Genomic DNA, 19,047 nt, shown 5'->3' on the forward strand with positions numbered 1-19,047 from the left:
ACAAGTGTTAAACAACGTAGAACCTGACACCTTTTGTTCTTTCACGTGATCAAAAATATTGGAACACACGCCTAAAAGGTGTTTCCTGCTGCCCAGGTGTGCCCTGGTAAATTGACTGTTTAAAGAATGAATAGCTCTGAATGTCTACTCTTGGTTTGAGCCCTAGGTTTTGCGTGTGAAGACGGCATTTGTTCTTAAAAAGGATAAACCAACATGAAGACCAGAGAGCTGTCTACGGGAGAAAATCAAGCCATTTCGAAGCTAGGAAAAGAGGGGAAATCTATCAGAGCCATCGCCTTGCTGTTCCAGTGGTTTTGGGTGGGGGACTGTAAGTGAGAACAGGAACAAACTTGTTTTCAAGTTCGTTCAATAAAATGAAATGTAACAATAAATGGATAATAACTAACTATCACGTGAATTTTTTTATTTATTTAAAAAAAATCGATTCATTGGCAAATTCCTGTGGTGTAAGAGGGCATGCAGTTATAGGAAAATAATCAATTTTGCATTGGGGTGCAGTACAGCACTCATTATTTTCCTATCACAACATGCCCCTTGGTGTTTTGTTTCTTATATAAAGTACAGGTTTAAGTAGTGGTGTGTGAAACTGGTTCCAAAGGAGTGTTTCGTTCAGTTCAGTTGTGTGCTGAAGAATCCTGACTGACTCAGGGAAGCAGCTGAGTTTATGAGATATGGAGTTTACGGGAAGGCCTTTTCACTCAGCAGCTGCATCCGAGACTAAAAGAGCAACAGAGGGAGGGTTATTTTGTGTGGAGAATATCATTAACCTAATTTTATATAATGAAGTTGTCAAATTTTCCACTGACTTTTTGGGATTTCATTCCCCGACTGCCCGGCTAAAACATAAATATATAAACACAGAAATGATTAGAAAGTGCCAAAAAATGAAAAGGCTGAGAAGTAAACACCACCCTGTTTTCAGATGCAAAATACAGCGTCTGTATTTTTTGAAGCACGAAATCAGTTATTAAGCAAAAGAGGCATAAAATATGCCCTGAATGCCATTTGGCTCTTTGAAGTGTGGTTTGTTAAATGAAGAAACTACATGACCCATAATTGATCTGCTTGCAGTTATCTAATTTTAGCCTAATGTTGTTCATGCACACTCCTCAGCAACATGTTTGTTCTGTGGTTCATTTAATTATGTTATTTTTTTTATGAAAGTATTGGAACAGCAAGGCCAATACTATTGCTTTCGCTATACATTGAAGACATCTGAGATTGAGATCGAAAGATGAATGAGACGACAGATCAGAATTTCAGCTTTCGTTTCCCTCATATTTGCTTCTAGACATGTTAAACAACTTAGAACTTAGCACCTTTTGTTTGACCAAAAATATTGGAACATGTGTCTAATAGGTGTTTCCTGCTGCCCAGATGTGCCCTGTTAGGTTGACTGTTTAAAGAATGAATAGCTCTGAATGTCTACTCTTGCTTTGAGCCCTAGGTTTCGCCTGTGAAGACTGCATTTGTTCTTAAAAAGGATAAACCAACATGAAGACCAGAGAGCCGTCTATGGGAGAAAAGCAAGCCATTTAAAAGCTGAGAATCGTTTCTTCATATTTACATCTAAACAACTTAGAACATGGCACCTATTCTTTGAACCCGCCAAAAATATTGGATCATGTGACTGACAGGTGTTTCTTGCTGCCCAGATGTACCTGCTCATGATCCTAAACATCCAAGAAGCCCATCTGTGAAACATAGTGGAGGTAGTGTCATGGCTTGGGCTTGCATGGCTGCTTTTTGAACAGGCTCACTAATCTTTATTGATGATGTAGAAACATTCTGTCTGCCAGTTCACAGAGAAATGCATCCAGTCTAATCGGGGGGGGGTTCTGCCAACTCAACAAAGGACTTCATGAGGGGGGAAAAGTAGAAGGTTTTATTCAATCACCAGACCATAACCCTATTGTGCATGAAGGGACTGAAGCGATATGCAGCCAAATACTATTCTAATATTTACTTTCATTTACTTTAATCCTATCGGTTCCTATATTTTTGCTCACCTAAAACTTGCATGGTCTGACACCAAAGTTGCTAAGTTGTTTAACACATCTAGATGTTAATATGAGGAAATGAAAGCTGAAACTCTCATCTATTGTCTCATAATCATCTTTTGATCTCAAACCCAGATGTCTTCAATAGACTAAACAATTGAATTAGCGGGACTGTATATATAAATGCAAATTAGGTTAGAAAATCCAGCTGGTCCAGACTGTCAAGTCTGAAATATTAGCATGAATGTGTAAAGAACCTGAAGGGACCTTAACTCTTTTACAAGCAAAAGATTTGAACTTTCCGGATAATAATGAAGTGAAATGAATGTTATGAATGAATGACTGATGTAAATCAGTCAGTGGTGCAGCTGGTAGTGTTGCTGGGTTGCTGCCTCACAGCTCCTGGTTCCTCTGTATGTGCTCAGCAGTGTATCTGACAGCCATGACATTAATTCATGCTGAATGTGTACCAAACCCTGACAGATCATGTGTTGGCTCTAAAGCAAGCGTCTTCTGGTAAACTCCTATTTAGCAGCCGGCGATGCCTTGATCTCTCATGCAGTGATTTAACAACCGCCCTGCCACTCGAGCAGCGAGATCGTGTGATGACTCGTGCACACACACACACACACACACACACACACACACACAGAGACACAATTCGAGCGATCCTTATGGGCATGATGAAGAGGAACTCACATCATGGTGACGTTCGTAGATACCGCAGGGACGTCTTTAAAGTGAGCACCGTTGCAGTCGAGCTCCAAATCCCTGCACTGACACTCGGCTGGTACGAGCCCAAGTACTGAGGAAAGGGGGGAGAAATAGAGAGAGAAGAGAGATGTTAGGGAGAGTAATGTATTTCGATTTGGATTGACTTTCAGAGAGAAATGTACAGCAGAAGCAGGATTTTTTTTAACGGAATAAAATATGCACATAAATCACGAAAGTTTTCTAATGAGAGCAGAGCACTTTCTGAAGAGGCTAAGATCGAGGATAAGTGTGAAATGAATGCAGAAATGTTAAACATTCATCCCCCCCCCCCTCCACACACACACACGTTTTATATTGTGCATGATTTCTCTCACACGATTTCACATGTCATATATGACTTCCTCGCACGATTCATTTATTTTCACACGTTTATTTTCCACGTGTAGTGCATGTGTTTTTACATTTCACATCCATACTATTCACATTCCACGGAGTTCGTTTATTTTCATGTTAATCGTTTTACGTTTCATTTATTTATTTATTTATTTATTCATTACATGATTTTATTCACACGATTCATTTATTTTCACACGGTAAATGTTCATATGTCGTACATGAGCACGTATAACCCACATAATTCCACATGAAACACATGTTAACATGCCAAATGTACACTGTAGTATAGGTAGTGGTGCCTTACAGAGATGTTTACCAAACGTTTGTGCCTCATCCTAAATGAGAGACTAATCAAAAATTCATAAGCTCCTCATAAACTAATTGCCCAATGCCTGGGCTTACTTCTTGAGCCTTCAAGAAACTTAAAAAGAAGACCTTTTTTTTCTTTTTTCTTTTTAAAGAAACACTAATATAGATTGTATTCTATTGTAAGAGTCTGTCACTGGCCATTTTAATGTAAATACATGCCTAGTACTGTATGTGGACGAGTGTTTTACATTCACAATCTGCCCTTTCAGCTTTATGGAGCAAGTTTTATGGAAATGTAATGGACACGTGGAAAAGTGGCTAGAAGTCCAGGAAGAAAATGGTAAGAAATGTAAAAGCAAGCTGTCTGAGTGAGTGTAAAAGCTGTAATAATGATTAAACGGTCGATTTTTATTTTTTTTATTTTTTGCACTGTCTAACACTTAGCAGTGTGTAAAATAGCGTGAAATAAATAGAGACTAGTAGAGGAAAAAAAATCGACTGTTAGGCAGGAAAAAAAAAAAAAAAAGACCAGACCAGGACAGAATTATTGATCTCTGGATTTTTGCCCTCAAACGGCATAAGTGCCCACTTACTGAAGATGGTAGTGGTAGCACAGTGGCTAAAATGTTTGACTAAAGTGATCAAAAGTTCATGAGTTCAAATCCCAACAACACCAAGCTGCCACTTGCGGGACCTTGAGCGAGCTCCTTAACCCTCAACTGCTCATTTGTATAAATGAGATTAATGTAAATTGCTCTGGATAAGAGTGTCTGCCGAATGCTATAAATGTAAGATGAAGGAATGAATAATTACAATAATTGTTCTTTTACATGGCCTTTTATGTTCTTTTAACTATTCTTTTATATTGCGTCCAGGTGATTCCTAGCATCAAGATAACCTAGACTTCGGCACGGTAATCTTGTCCAATCTTGTCCGGGAATAGATTGGATTTGATTGGCTAGGGTTCCCAAAGCTTCACCGCTTTTGAAGGTGTAGTTCAAATGATGAATGCACTCATTCTAATACATTATCTAGTATAGTACTATAGGAACAACTCTTTCAGAATGGATTTAGATTATCAAAGTCTAATAATGAACAGATTTAAAAAAAAAAAAAATCATGAACAAAGAATGTGTAATCATATAATGTCTAGCAAGAAATATATAATCAAAGTTTTACGCATAAAATTAATATTATATGAAATTATATAATATTATGGAAGGAGTCTCCAGTGTCGGCGCATTATAACAGTCAGTAAAGTTTTCCCCTATGGGAAAGTCTTCAGGACAGAAGACTTGCAGTAACACAGTAGGTTTTTCATGTTATTAACTTCAAGAGAGCGAGAGAAAAAAAAAATGACTGGCGCTAACTTGTCTTGCAGATATTCCACAATATTAAATGCGACTATGAATGGTTAATGGAAAATAAGATGATTAAATGAATCCTGCTTTTTTTTTTTTTTGGAACAGAATCTGTGTAAGTGAATCATGCTTTATTTACAAATTCTGTTGAAATGAATCACATCATTAACAAAATCCATTCAAATGACTCGTGTTTTTAACTGAATCTGTTTAAAATGAATCATGTTATTAATGGAACCTGTTTAAATGTTTCGATCATTTTATTTTAGCTACATTCATAAAATATTGAGTGTGGTGTCCTTGATGAAAACTAAGACATTAAATATAATGATATGGTGAGGAAAACTAAGACATGAAATATAGTGACCTTTTTTAAATATATATATATATATCTCTCCTTGGTTGTTCTTCAATTGTCAAAGCGCCTCAGTAGCATCATCCACTTTAGTATCTGTTTTAGACACATTTTGGTTTTCTACTCTACCCCTTCACAACAGCAGTGATAAGTGACCAGATACTAATTTACTTTTGATGAGAGTTGGCCAAATAGAACAGCACTGGGGTTTTGTTTCCCACATAATGGTGACAGCAAACACCAAAACAGCAACCATTGTTTTGGCTCATTTTGACAACAACAATCAGGTACTGCATGGATGTGACTTAAATACAAACATTTCCAAACAGAGTATTTATTTTTAGTGGGAATTCATTTAATTTGAATGGATGGATGGACAAAAAGACAAACAGAGAATCAGAAAGATAGACAGACGGATAGATGGGTGGATGGCCCGATGGATGGATGGAAAGACCAACAGGCTTATAGATGGGTGGATGGATGACTTGCTGGATGGATGGATAGCTAGATGGATGAATGGGTGACTTGTTGGATTGACTGAAGGATGGATGGATTAAAGACAGACAATTAGAGGTGATAGATGGACGCATGGATGAATGGACAGCTAGACAGAGAGAGACACAGACAGTTGGATGAATGGATGGATGGGTGGGTGGATGAATGGATGGATGGCCCAATGGATGGACAGACAGACTGAAAGATGAACAGACAAACAGATGGATGAATGGATGGATGGATGGATTGGTAGCTGAATGGACAGACAAACAGACAATCAGAGAGACAGACAGACAGATTGACGTATGGATAGATGGAAGGACAAACAAAAAAATAGATAGATGAATGGATGGAATGAAATGGATAGAAAGAGGCAGACATTGACAGACAGGCAGGAGGATATACAGACAGACAGACAGACAGACAGACAGGTAGATAGATAGCTAGATAGATAGATAGACAGACAGACAGATAGATAGATAGCTAGCTAGATAGACAGACAGACAGACAGGTAGATAGATAGATAGATAGACAGGCAGACAGACAGACAGGTAGATAGATAGATAGACAGACAGATAGATACATAGATAGATAGATAGACCGACAGACAGGTGGGTAGATAGATAGATAGATAGACAGACAGACAGGTAGCTAGCTAGCTAGCTAGATAGACAGACAGACAGACAGATAGACAGACAGACAGACAGATAGACAGACAGACAGACAGGTAGGTAGATAGATAGATAGACAGACTGACAGGTAGATAGATAGATAGACATGAACAGCATTTTACTAGCACGCTCTAATCACTTCAGTTTCAGGAGATTGAATTCTGGATCTTTACTCACGACATGTGGTTGACTTGGTTCCAGCGTCTTTACTGGGCATCCCAAAGTATTTGTCAAACAAATGAGGCCAGCCATTGTTGTCTCCTGAAAAATGATGCAATGATGAGTCAACTACTATGCTCAAATTTTCTCACTGAAAAAATAGCCTATAGATTTCCAGACCCCACAGATGTGATGTATCATCCTCCTCTAATAACACATGCTCTCTGTACATATCTAACACTGTGATTTTTCAGTTCCATGTTGGAGGAGCTGGATTGGAATCCATGCTGCTGAAAACCAATTTGTGGGGTCCTCATAATCATTTTGCAGTCTGCTGGGTGATAAATGGAGCGTGCCATTTCAGGGTAATACTGACTAATACATGTTCCTCAACATTCTCTGCAGTTTCTCAGCAATAAAAACTATTGTTACTTTGATTAGGGCCTGCAGCTTAAACTCAAAAAGAAAATGAACCACTCAGCATGCAAAATAGGAGACATATCGATGGAAGGAACTTTTCCCTGACTTTGCACTTCTGACATCCATGACAAATAAATCTGTCAAAACATCCAGCCTTCCCAACTCTACAGTACCTCATCAATCTCTATTGATCTCCACTGAGGAGAGCACTGCTCAACCTTTGCAGGTATTTCAGGTGAAGCTCCAGTGACACTATTTGAATCCAGAGCAGATGTTTTTGTATGCCATGAAAGTCAGCATTTAACACTTTCATCAACCCTTAAATATTAAGTGCACAATTTTTCTTCCTCATGTCGTCTTAAGGAATTTTTGATTGACACACAATCCACATCCAAAGTGCTGTAAAGCTGATTTAAAAAAAAAAAAAAAAAAAAAAGCACTATGCAAATGAAACTCAAATTAAATGACCAGCCACTGAGGGCCAGATGTTATATGACATTATATGTCCAAAAGTATGTGGACACCTGTCCATCACATGTATATGTGCCAATTCCAAAACCATGGGCGTTAACATAGATGTAGGGATGTTTGACGCTGCAATGTTAATGTTCAATTTGCTCATCGTGTAAACTACGCCTGTAATGCCTACTAATACACTTGATATAAGGTGCAGGTTATAAAAGCTGCTGTAGAAATTGTAAAATCCATAGAGTGATGAAAAAGCTCAGGACTTAAGAGGAAATGCAAGTTCAGGGTTTCTAAAGGCAGCAGTAGAACACAGTGGGAAGCCAGCTACTGTGCTGATATTTGACACTGAAAGGCTTTGTTTGGCTTAAAATAGTTTTCATGTCAGAAAATGCACTCCTAGTTTAAATCAGTATAGGAGATGGATAAACCTAAATGTAGCAAACATGAACACGCTCCTTAAGGTGAACATGGGATGTTGCGTATACATGCAATAAACCTTGAAGGAATTCAATACACTGAGAGAACTTCATTCGAATCATTTACTTGCACGCCTGTCAATAAACAATTCCGACATTCAGAATTGCTAAATAGACGTTATTAAAATGTTTGCACGAAATAGCTTGGGATTACATGACTTTTTATGAGTACACAGAAATACTGGTACTCCCTAAAAAGCCCACCAAGAAGCTGTCTAACTGATCATGATGCAGGACACTTGTCCAGACATTGACTGCATAAATGTGTCCTTTCTCATGTAAATGAGGCTTCAGCTTATTATCAAGAAGTGACACCATCACTCTCTGTCAAAGTAAACGGAGAATGTTTTGAATTCATTAGCTAACATTAGGGAAGTGTATCGTCAACATCAAGTAAGGATATTTATAAGGAATTCTGCTGAAGATTTTCAGCTGAAAAATGGTTAAAAACTTGCTGATATTCATGTTGACGCATACACGCATGAATGAATTAGTGAGTTCCTAGTTTAATAGCTATTCTAAGCTAGGAAATAAGACCTCGCCAACTTATTGTACTGCAAACACTTTGCTATACAGATGTGGGAAGTATAACCCTAATTTAAAATATAAAAATTAAAGCTATGTCTGAAACTTTTGAGATGGACAAGTGTGGATGGTTAGATCCTTTGAAACCTCTTTGTTCAGATGGCAAAACAGGGAAACTTCCTGTTTTGTTTTTGTTTTTTTGACTTATTCAATTTAAACCTTACTGTCCCAAAGTGTAGGCACTGCACGCCAATGACTACTAGGGGCAGTGGTGGCTTGGCATTTAAGGCTCTGGGTTACTGATCGGAAGGTCGGGGGTTCAAACCCCAGCACTACCAAACTGCCACTGTTGGGCCCCTGAGCAAGGCCTTTAACCCTATCTGCTCCAGGGGGCACTGTATCATGGCTGACCCTGCACTCTGACCCCAGTTTCTTGACATGCTGGGGTATGCAAAGAAAAGACTTTCACTGTGCATATGTATATGTGACCAATAAAGTATCGTTATCATTACTCGTTAAACGAAAGGACAGATGTGTACAAAAATAGATCGTGGTTTAAAGATATTTATTTTGACCAAATAAATTAAATAAAACATGACGTAATTGTTGATTCTACCTGTCGGCTGTATTTTACTGTTGCCTTCACTGTAAAACTGGATAAGTTTATTTAACTGGAAAAATTTGAGGAAACTAAGTACCTTAAAATTTTTAAGCTGATAAATCAATTTCTTTAAGCCAAATACACTTAATTGGAAACAAGTTTCAGCTAAATTTTTGTTATATTTAAGCGTATTTGTCTTAAAGAAATTGATTTATCAACTTAAAAATGTTGAGGTAATTAGTTTCAGGTTTTACAGTATTGTTGGAACCTGATTTTTTTTTTAAAAAATGGTGTTTAGTTTGTGAAGTCCTAAATTCCTGGCTACATTACATCTGAAGTTCTGGCAGGCTGTAAACAAGTCCCGACGTGACATGTCCGTCCAGTTAATGAGTGCTCAATAACAATGAAAGCACAGAGAAAACACAAATTTCATATGTAGATAGATAACATTTTACTCTGATAGATGACCTGTAGCTTTTGTTGATACTGTCGCTATTTTATTTATACGAAAGCTATTTTTGCACAACAGCCAGACTATGGATGCCGGAGCCTACACCACTAGGGGGCTTGAACTAACAGGCTACACTCATCCCACAGCCATGACACTAAAAATGAATGTAATATTCTGAATAATCTTGGGAGTGATTCATGCTAAAAACGTTGAGCATGCAGTTTCACACCCACGGAGCCCAATTACCTTGTTAACAATATAAATGTGTGATCACAATCACCCTAACACTTTCCTTTTGAAATAGTAACAACCCAAAAACGTGAAGTAACAGCAGTGATTATCTGAGGACAATGTTTGACCAGTGCTGATTGCTGTAAACTTTGCCAGTAGTCTAGTTTAATTCGTTAAAAGCCTTTGTGCATGTTGTATCCTGGTTTTACAGCATTTTCTTGCTTAGATATGTCACAATTAAAGGCCATTTTGGGACAAACAGAAAGACTTAAATTGATGATATGATCAGGGTTCTGTTTAATTTTCAAGAAGGTTAAACTGTTGTTTTTTTAGTTTGTTTGTTTTTTTTTCTTCTCCTCACCAATTTCGTCAGCTAACACTTCCTACTCATCAGCCAGCTACCCCTACCAGCAATCATTTTCAGATTAAAGTCTACTCAATTACTTATATCTAAATTACTGTTCTATAGCCCTAAGTAAATAAACAGTTACTAGAAAAGACCTTGGATATTACACTGACACTCAATTTTACCCAGTGCCAAATCTCACACTTCCACACAGCTTGTGTATGTCTGGAAAAAAAAAAAGAAAGAAGATGAGATAGAGATGACGATGAGTTCAGTAAGGACAGCAATGGTAGAAACGATGGATCTCATCCATTAAAGCAGGATGTGTTTCATTTCAAGGTGAAAAGAAGGACATGGAATATGCAAAAGACATGAGGGGTGAGAGACAGTTATATTAAATAATGGTCTTCAGCAGTGAGGCTGTTCAAAACCGCAAAACACAGAGAAATGCTTTCAGGATTCTTTTAGTCACCAAATACTTTAAAGTCTAAAAGTAACATCCTGTTTCACTTCCTGCTGACTCCACTGCTCCTTCAGCTTGGCATCAATTATTCAACAAATACCTAATTTGACCTATGACTTTTTAAGGAAGGACTGTTTAAGGACTTTTTAGCTGTTTTGTGGACTTTCCACAACAGCACGCATAACTAGAAATGGATAAAAGTATGACATACCATTCTCTAATTTAGAAAAAAAATACAATCTTTGGCAAACTGCCGCTGTATAAGAGGATTAAACAATAAATATAAGGGTATTTTCAAAAATGTGGACAGTTTTTACCCTGTAAATCCTGTAGGCTACTGAGAATACATAGACTTTTATGCATTTTGAAAATACCCGTCTTACTGTATTGTGTTACCATGTGACTTGCAAGAGGATTGTATTTGACATGATGCTATGCAACATATGCTAGTGCCAGAACATTGAAATCCATCATATAGAAGGTGCTGCAGATAAGTTACATGCAAATGTTGTTGTTTTTTTGTGTGAAACAGGGTTGAATTTCGACCCAGTTTGGAATAAGATTGGTTGCCTGTTACCTGAATCCCACTACTGCCTTTGAAAAAAAAATCCTAGACCCTAATTTTTAAGCTTTTTTTTTTTATTATTATGTTTATTTTTGAAATTGAAGATTTGAGAATTGTGGTCATAGTCAAAAGGAGCAATTATACAGATAAGGTTATGTATTATTGACCATCTGTTGAGTTTTATAATGATAATTCTATATAGAATACACACGTGGTGAGGACACAGGAAGCCAGGGTTAAAACATGCTAATGCAACATCCAAACAAGTAAATAAGGAGCAAACATGTGTCACGATCTCCCATTCTGGCAGCGCGCTCCGAGAGATGGAGGGCGCGCGCATGCACGAGCTACGTGCACGAGCTACGTGCAGCGAGCGCATGCTCTTCGGATGTTCATAACCGTGACATTGTTTACTATGGACACGTGCGTTTGTTTTGTTTCTGTTCTGCCTCCTCCCTGTTTTGTCATTGGTTGTTGTTCGAAGCTGTGGCTTCATTGTTTTCAGCTGCTAGCACTTAACGCTGATTATATTCGGGATATATATACCGCTCGCTTCCCATTACACCTCGCGGAGTATTAGATAGAGTTCTATAGATTATTTAGGTTAACAGATTAGTTCACTTTGTCCTCGCTGGTGTTTTCCACTCCCAGTTCCCAGTCTTAGTTTCTTGTTTCATGTTCCATGTCCCATGTGTATGACCTTGTTTCTCGTTTCCTCGTTGTTATTTCTGCTTTGCCCAGTTTTTGCCTGTTTGCCGATCGCCTGACCCTTTGTCTGTCTTGACTACATTATTTATTACGATTTGGATTTGTCTGCCTTTGTCTCTTTTAATAAAACTGTTTAACTGCACTTGCATCCGTATCCTACTCCCTTACGTCCCGCGACGTGACAACATGCTGTAGCTACAGAATTAGTAGGAGTAAGACAAGAAATAATTCAACCTTAGGGAATATGGAGACCTAAAAATGACACTAAAACAAAAGGGGTATGATAATACATCAAGAAACAGATGAGAAACACGTTACAGGTGTCAACAATCAGCGATTGTTGCCATAAGAGCATTAGGGAAGAAGTGGAGAAACCAAAAAATTCAGTGGATTTCAAAACAGCATTGATCAGGTGTCCATCCATCCATCTATTTCCTATATCGCTTATCCTTCACAAGTTTGTGCGGAGCCTAGAGCCTATTCCATGGGACTCGGTGCACAAGGTGGGGAACACACACACACTCACACACCCATTCACACACTATGGATAAATTTAGAGATGCCAGCCTACAACGTGTGTCTTTGGACTGGGGGAGGAAACCAGAGTACCTGGAAGAAATGCAAACTCCATGCACACAGGGCAGATGTGGAAATCCAATCCAAGGAGTGAGGCAAACATGCTAACCACTAAGCCGCCGAGCCCCCCGTGTTCATGTGTGAGAGGGTTAAATATTTTTATATTGCGTGTTCTTCATAGGTAGGTACGATTAGATAAGATAAGAACTCAACTGGCGAATATTGTATTTTTCAAAAATGTTGTCTTTGATAGGAATTCTGCAAGCGAATATAAATAGTATTTCTGATTTTCAAATGCGACCCATCCAAAGAAGAAATGAAGCGTTTCCTTATCTATAATGTATGGTGTTTGTACTACAGAGGATGTTGCCCCTAAAATTGAGGTATCATTCTGGGTTCATCAGGGGTGAGACTAGAAAACACAGATAACGAGGCAACACTCATTATTGGCAACACTCATTATTGACAAAAATAGAAAGGCCAGATCCAGAATATACCAGAAACAAAGGCCACATTCCACACATGTACGAGTATATTTGAAAACGTCGTTTTTGCTGTGTTTTTGGCCTCTCATTCACATAAAAACAACATTTTGCATTACTGAAATCAAACCACTAAGGTACAGAAGACAGTTTTTTTTTCACTTCTGAAATGCATATTTTGAAATCATAGATTGTAATTTCCCAAGATACCCTTTTGATTCTAATGAAATTATTTCCTTCCACAAATATGATTTGAATCTGTGACCTAGCACAAAATCTTACTCCATACAAAAAATCATCAGAAACTCATATTCCTCCCAAAACTAACTTGGCTTGCTATAAATAGTCCACTACATCCTGCACTGAATCACACTGCTGGAGAAATCTTAAAGTAAACTTAATTAAGATGTACAAGCTCGCAGATGGGATACAGAGATATCAAGAAACAAAGCAAAAGAACTGACATCTTCAATTAATCTCCCCAGACTATAGCACTATGCCTGTCCGATGTGATTATGATTCTTCCGGGTAAACAAAATCTGTTCCAGACACCGGGAAAATAATAGGGGATCTAAGTCTTAAGATTCAAATCTCTATTATATAAACAAATGTCTGAAGTGTTAGGATAACAGGGCTAGTGCTTAATGAACTATCTAACTAAAGGAAAAACACTAGCTAGCAGGCAAAAGGTTGGAAAGCAAAAAACCTCACTTGGCCTCTTTCCTCAGAACATTTTGTCATATTGTAACACTTAGGAAAACTTAAATCACAACTTAGCCAGCTTATGGGAATATCAAAATTGCATATAAGATGGTTTTTACGCCTGGTGCTAAACTGGGCGTGACATATGCAAATGTCACGCCCAAATCCTTGACTGGATCTCAAATTTGAACCCCTCCCAAGGCAGCAGATGTGGCAAATCCAATACCTATTGATTCCACTGGCCATCCTTGGAAGCTAACTTTGGACAATACCACCCATTAGAACCTCTCACTCTGAAAATCTGAAAAACACTTGCTGCATGAGTTTGGGGGATTTCAATATCTTAGACTCAGTAACAATCTTGCTGAAGAACGCTAAAGCAAGAAACATTCCACATGGGCCTTTTCCTCCCACATTCTTCCATTTCAGCCGGAATAGCCAGCTGTAGTAAATTAGATTTTAGAATACATGGCCAAAACTGTTGCCACAAAGTTGGAAGCACACAGTTAGATAGGATGCCTTTGTATGCTGAAGTATTACAATTTCCCTTCACTGGAACGAAGAGACCTTAACCCTCGTGCACAAAAGGAGGTCTATGGAGACATGGTCTGACAAGGTTGGACTGGAAGAACTCGAATGGTCTGCACAGAGCCCTGACTTCAACCCCACTGAACACCTTTGTGATGAACCGGAACACCGACTGCACCCTAGGCGTACTTTCCCGACATAATTGCCAGACCTCTCTAATGCTCTTGTGGCTGAATGGACAAACCTGAGCCTTTCATGGAGAGTAAATGAATATAATTGAGGCAATTATTTCAATATTAACAAACTACAGTTTAACAATTCAAACTGACAGGTGCTTCTGTGAAGCCTCTATCCATTACCACTTGCGAATGAAAAATGAATGAATGTGAAAGGAATGCAACACTTTCTTCCAATGCGAAGACCTGAATGTCAGGCTCCAAATGATTGTCTGGATTGTCTCTTTTAGACATATGTAACTGAGTGACAGATGCAGTAATTACTCTGCATACAGATTGTAAAAAAGAGGTACGCAGGAAAGAGTGTGCTAGCGATTCAAATAGTTTGGAGAGCGCATTGATTTCCTGCTGTGAAAACAATCTCTATAATACTAACGCTGCCTGTGAAAAGCACAACATTCGCCCCTTTCGAACTATTCAGAAAGACAAATCTGTGAGAATGTGTTCTGATTGATCGAGTCTGTCTCCAACCTTAGGCTAAGGATGCTCTAAAAAAACTCACCCATCTATCCTCCTGCTCTTTCATCGCATCCTTTGTAGCTCTGGTTGCCTTCCCTTGTGCAAAACAGCACCTCATTTCTGAACCCCAGTTAGAGGATCTCAGATCACTTTCCATTTTTGAAACTCAGCTCCAAATCAAAAGGATTTTTTTGCTCTCAAAGCTTACAATGTCTTTATTTTTACAAAGTGCTCCCTTGCTCTTTTAAGCTACTTGTATTTATAGTCGGGGTTTAACACAATGCCCACTGTCTGTTTCTGTTAGTGCTCCAAATATCCAATATCTGTATTCAAATTTAAACCCAAAGTGGGCATGGCCTATATCATCAATCAATCAATCAATCCATCCATCCATCTTCTGTACCTCCTATCCAGGGTCATGGGGGAGCCTGGAGTCTATTCCAGGGAACTCGGGGCACAAGGTGGGGGACACTATGGATGGGGTGCCAACCCATCGGAGGGCACAATTGCACACACATTTACACACCACGGACAATTTGTAATGCCAGTCAGCCTACAACACATGACTTTGGACTGTGGGAGGAAACCTGAGTACCCAGAGGAAACCCTCGAAGCAGGAGCAGAACATACAAACTCCGCGCACACGGAGTAGAGGCAGGATTCAAACCCCCAACCCTTGAGGTGCGAGGCAAACATGCTAACCACCAACCACATTTAAGTTAAATGGGTGTAACAGTTCCTCAACCTCAGCTACATCACTCAAACTAGAGTCTCAACTAGAGATGTATGTGGGACTTTGTTGTTATTTATGTTTGTACCTGCCTGTGATATTTTCAAACTAGTAGCCTAATTTTAAGCACTATTACCCTGACCAGGCAGTTACTAAGGATGAATGAAGGAACTTTGTAAAGCTATCGTGCAGTGCAACGTTTGTTAATGAACTAAGTCCCACGTACTTCATATCTGACCGCTCACTCAGACCCACATAAAAATAAAATAAAAAACCCGGCTGGTACAAATTTTTGTTGCTTCCCACGTTATTCCAGTCGCATGCATCCCTGTATCCTCACCCAGATACCCTGGGAACCTTTCTGGCAAGCTCAGGATATATCTCATCCTTATATACTGTATTCATACCTGTTTCATTCCTAATTTATATACGCTAAGCACATCTGTTGTAAAAAAAAATTACAATGCCTGAAAAGTGTGTTTGGCTGTAGTGTACATCTGTGTCCCCAGTTTCACACTGTGTAGCTCGATAAGATGCAACACCAAATGCTTCACACCTCTGGCAGCACATTTACACTTGGGTTTGGGTTAGGAAGCTGTGATTAAAGTCTCTTGATTACAGAATAGAAAGCAGTACAATTAGAAGTAAACTTTCAAGATTCACCTTGTTGTAACCTTAGCATGCTGTATTTTTACACCTTGTCACTAATATATTTTGCACAGTGTGCTATTTGTTAATATGCGTTATACGTTTAACTTTCTTGTGCGTGTATCAAATCTACCTACCTACCTACCTACCTATCACAGGTTTATATTTACACACTTTTTAAAAATATGTTTTCTGTAGTACCCTTTTCTATAGTAACAACTTACACATGGACTTGAATGGCAGATGCTCCACAATGTTCGCCATTTTGTTTTTTGTTTTTTGTTTTTTTTTTTTTATTAAAAAAGGTGTGTAATTGTTGGTATGGTTAAGTTTTCTGTAGCGAGACATTAATTTAGCATTTATGGAAGGAGTCTCCAGTGTTCAATTTTTAGACACTGGGATATCGGACTCGGTAACATGACAACTGCATACTTTTGTCATATTCATGTTCAGGAAAGACAGAAAAAGCGTGGCTGGTGAGGTAAGGACGTTTTATAGCTGCTGTAATGTAAATGATAACAGGAATTTGTTTCATGAACGTGTCACGAACTGAAATGTAACTATAAATCGATCAAAAGTATGACGCGTCATTCTTTAATAAATGAGAATTGCTAGCGGTGCCATGTTGCTATAGTACAAGAGGAAATAAATCACTCAGGGTGTGTTCTTACTGCATCACACCACCTCGTTGTTCCTTAATTATTTATTGTTCTTTAATTATTACAGTTATTTAAATATTTAACCGTTCCTTAATTATCAGGCTAAATATTATACACTATGTTTCTATGAAAAGTAAACTTTCACCCACACACACACACACACACACACACACACACGGATCAGTGGCTGACTCAATACCATGAATACTATGGAGTATCTAGTGTAGCACAGTATCTAGTGTAGATAAGTTGCTGCATTTCCATGATAAGATGTATACCTCTATTATTAAAATAATAAATACCTAAATTAATCATATTAAACAGGCTAAGAGACACATGATTTACCGGAGGATTTTGGTATCCAGGCCAGAAATGTTTACATGCAATTTTGTACAGCAAGGTGCAGCACAAATTCTCATGCTGATATTTGTTTGGCTCTCCTGTCTTCTCCTGAAAACTCCTGTTTTCCATTTCCTGTACCATTATTCCATTATTGTTTGGAAAATGAATATGAATAAAACCCTTGTTAAAATTAGTTTCAACTTTCAAACTTTCCATGAAATTCTTATTATATTGATAATCATTAGTGATTAATTAGTATTAAAATTCTAAGTATATGTTTTAGCTATAATCAAGTATAACAAAACTGGTTTGGAGTCAAGTAAAGTCACTGTACCTGTGTCACTGATCTGATCTGAGCTCTTGACGTTCAAAGATGAATAGTCGCCATTGTGGAAAAAATCCAATATGCCATAAATAAGTAAGTAAGTCAATAAATAAATAAAACGTATACTTCCATCTATATCGTATGCCTGATGAAAAGAAAGAGACAGAGTGCAGATGGACCTAAATTCTCCTGCCATTAACTAAACGAAAAACTATTTTTGTTGTGATTTATGGGTGCGGCGCACTTGTACATTCATCTATAAATCAATGTTTTTCTTTTTGACAACAAAAAAACCACCAGAGGCTGACGTACTCAGACTTTTCAAACGCGGATATTTCACTCCCAAGATCTTCTTGTTTCACCGTGACGTTTCAGGTGCTGTGAGAAGATCTGATAACTTCTCTGTAAGAAGGCCAATGTGATAAGGATAGAAGAATTTTCATCCACTCCGAATGTAAACTAACTAAAGTAGTCTTTGCTGTAATCGTGTCCTACATGGTGTGCATTTGACATTTTCTCTATGTTGACCTTTTACAGATAACAGAGTTTAATCATATGTGTCTGTTCAAAACCAGCCAGACAAAAGGAGTTAAATAGTCTGGGTGCAAGGGTTGATGAGGCAGTCTGCTTGCTCCTTCTGGCTTTGAAGAGGTCTCTCTAGCCAGATGTTGGCCTTCTCCCAGGTTTCCTCACTCCACTTTATCCAATCATCCACCACAGAGGTGTTTGAGGTTTCTCCAGACAAGGAGAAGATGGGAGGATGGAACCCCAGGACGCATTGGAAGGGCATGAGACCAGTAGACAAATGGATCAGTGATTTGGTTTGTGCACAAAACCTGACACCTCTTGCTCAATGTCCTAGATCCAGGTTCTTCACAAGAACTTATTCCCTACTAACCTCTGGGTTCTAGAGATGCCTGGGTGCCCAGAGCTTAGGGAGGTGTGGACCCACAGGATAACCTCTTCTCACATCACCTGAGGAACATAGGTATTTTCTGTCTGGCATTCCAAAAGTGTGGCATACTCTTCCTGTGCCTGTTGGATATCTTCCATGATGTCCCAGAGTACCATGGCTAGAAAACAAGACTGAGTGATAATAGGTTCAGGGTTTTGCTGTAAGTGAAGGTTTTCAAAGGTGCATGATAGTGAATCAGTGGTTTAACCTTTTCACTGACTCGACATATTCGACATATTCTAGGTTCTTGTGGTCTGTTATTATGACAAAGAGGTACTTCAGACCTCCTGCCACTGCCTCCATTCATCTAGACTTGATGGCTAGAATTTCTCAGTCCCCTTCAATGTAGTTCAGCTGGGGTCACTTTCCTTGAAAAGTAGGCACAGGGATATAGTTTAGAGGGGTTATCTTGTTGCTATGATAGGATTGCTTTGTGAAGTATCTACTTCTACCACAAACTGCAATTCAGGATAAGAGTGACATAGAATAGGAGCTGTGGTGAAGCTCTCCTTGAGGGTTTCAGAAGCTTGTTGTGCTTCTGTGTTCCATTTAAGAGTTTTGGGTTTACCTTGTAGCAGTGAGGATAGAGGGGCAGCACCCATGCTAAACCCTTGGGTGAACCATTGATAGAAGCTAGTAAAAACCAAGAATCACTAGAGCTCTTTGGCAG

At 38.6% G+C, this 19,047-nt stretch overlaps 1 protein-coding gene across 2 annotated transcripts in view; it reads right to left on the reverse strand.

The window, feature by feature from the left end:
• The window catches only part of rxfp1 (relaxin family peptide receptor 1), a 53,964-nt gene that overhangs the window by 21,563 nt on the left and 13,354 nt on the right, over positions 1 to 19,047 (reverse strand). For both annotated transcript variants that reach the window (XM_053631793.1, XM_053631792.1), the window contains exons 3-4: positions 6,500 to 6,583; positions 2,721 to 2,826 (exon numbers count right to left, since the gene is read on the reverse strand). In XM_053631793.1, the coding sequence (XP_053487768.1) occupies positions 2,721 to 2,826; positions 6,500 to 6,583 (190 nt within the window). The remainder of the gene's footprint in view (positions 1 to 2,720; positions 2,827 to 6,499; positions 6,584 to 19,047) is intronic.

The sequence above is a fragment of the Ictalurus furcatus genome, chromosome 8 (assembly GCF_023375685.1).
Source record: "Ictalurus furcatus strain D&B chromosome 8, Billie_1.0, whole genome shotgun sequence".
Classification (NCBI taxonomy): domain Eukaryota; kingdom Metazoa; phylum Chordata; class Actinopteri; order Siluriformes; family Ictaluridae; genus Ictalurus; species Ictalurus furcatus.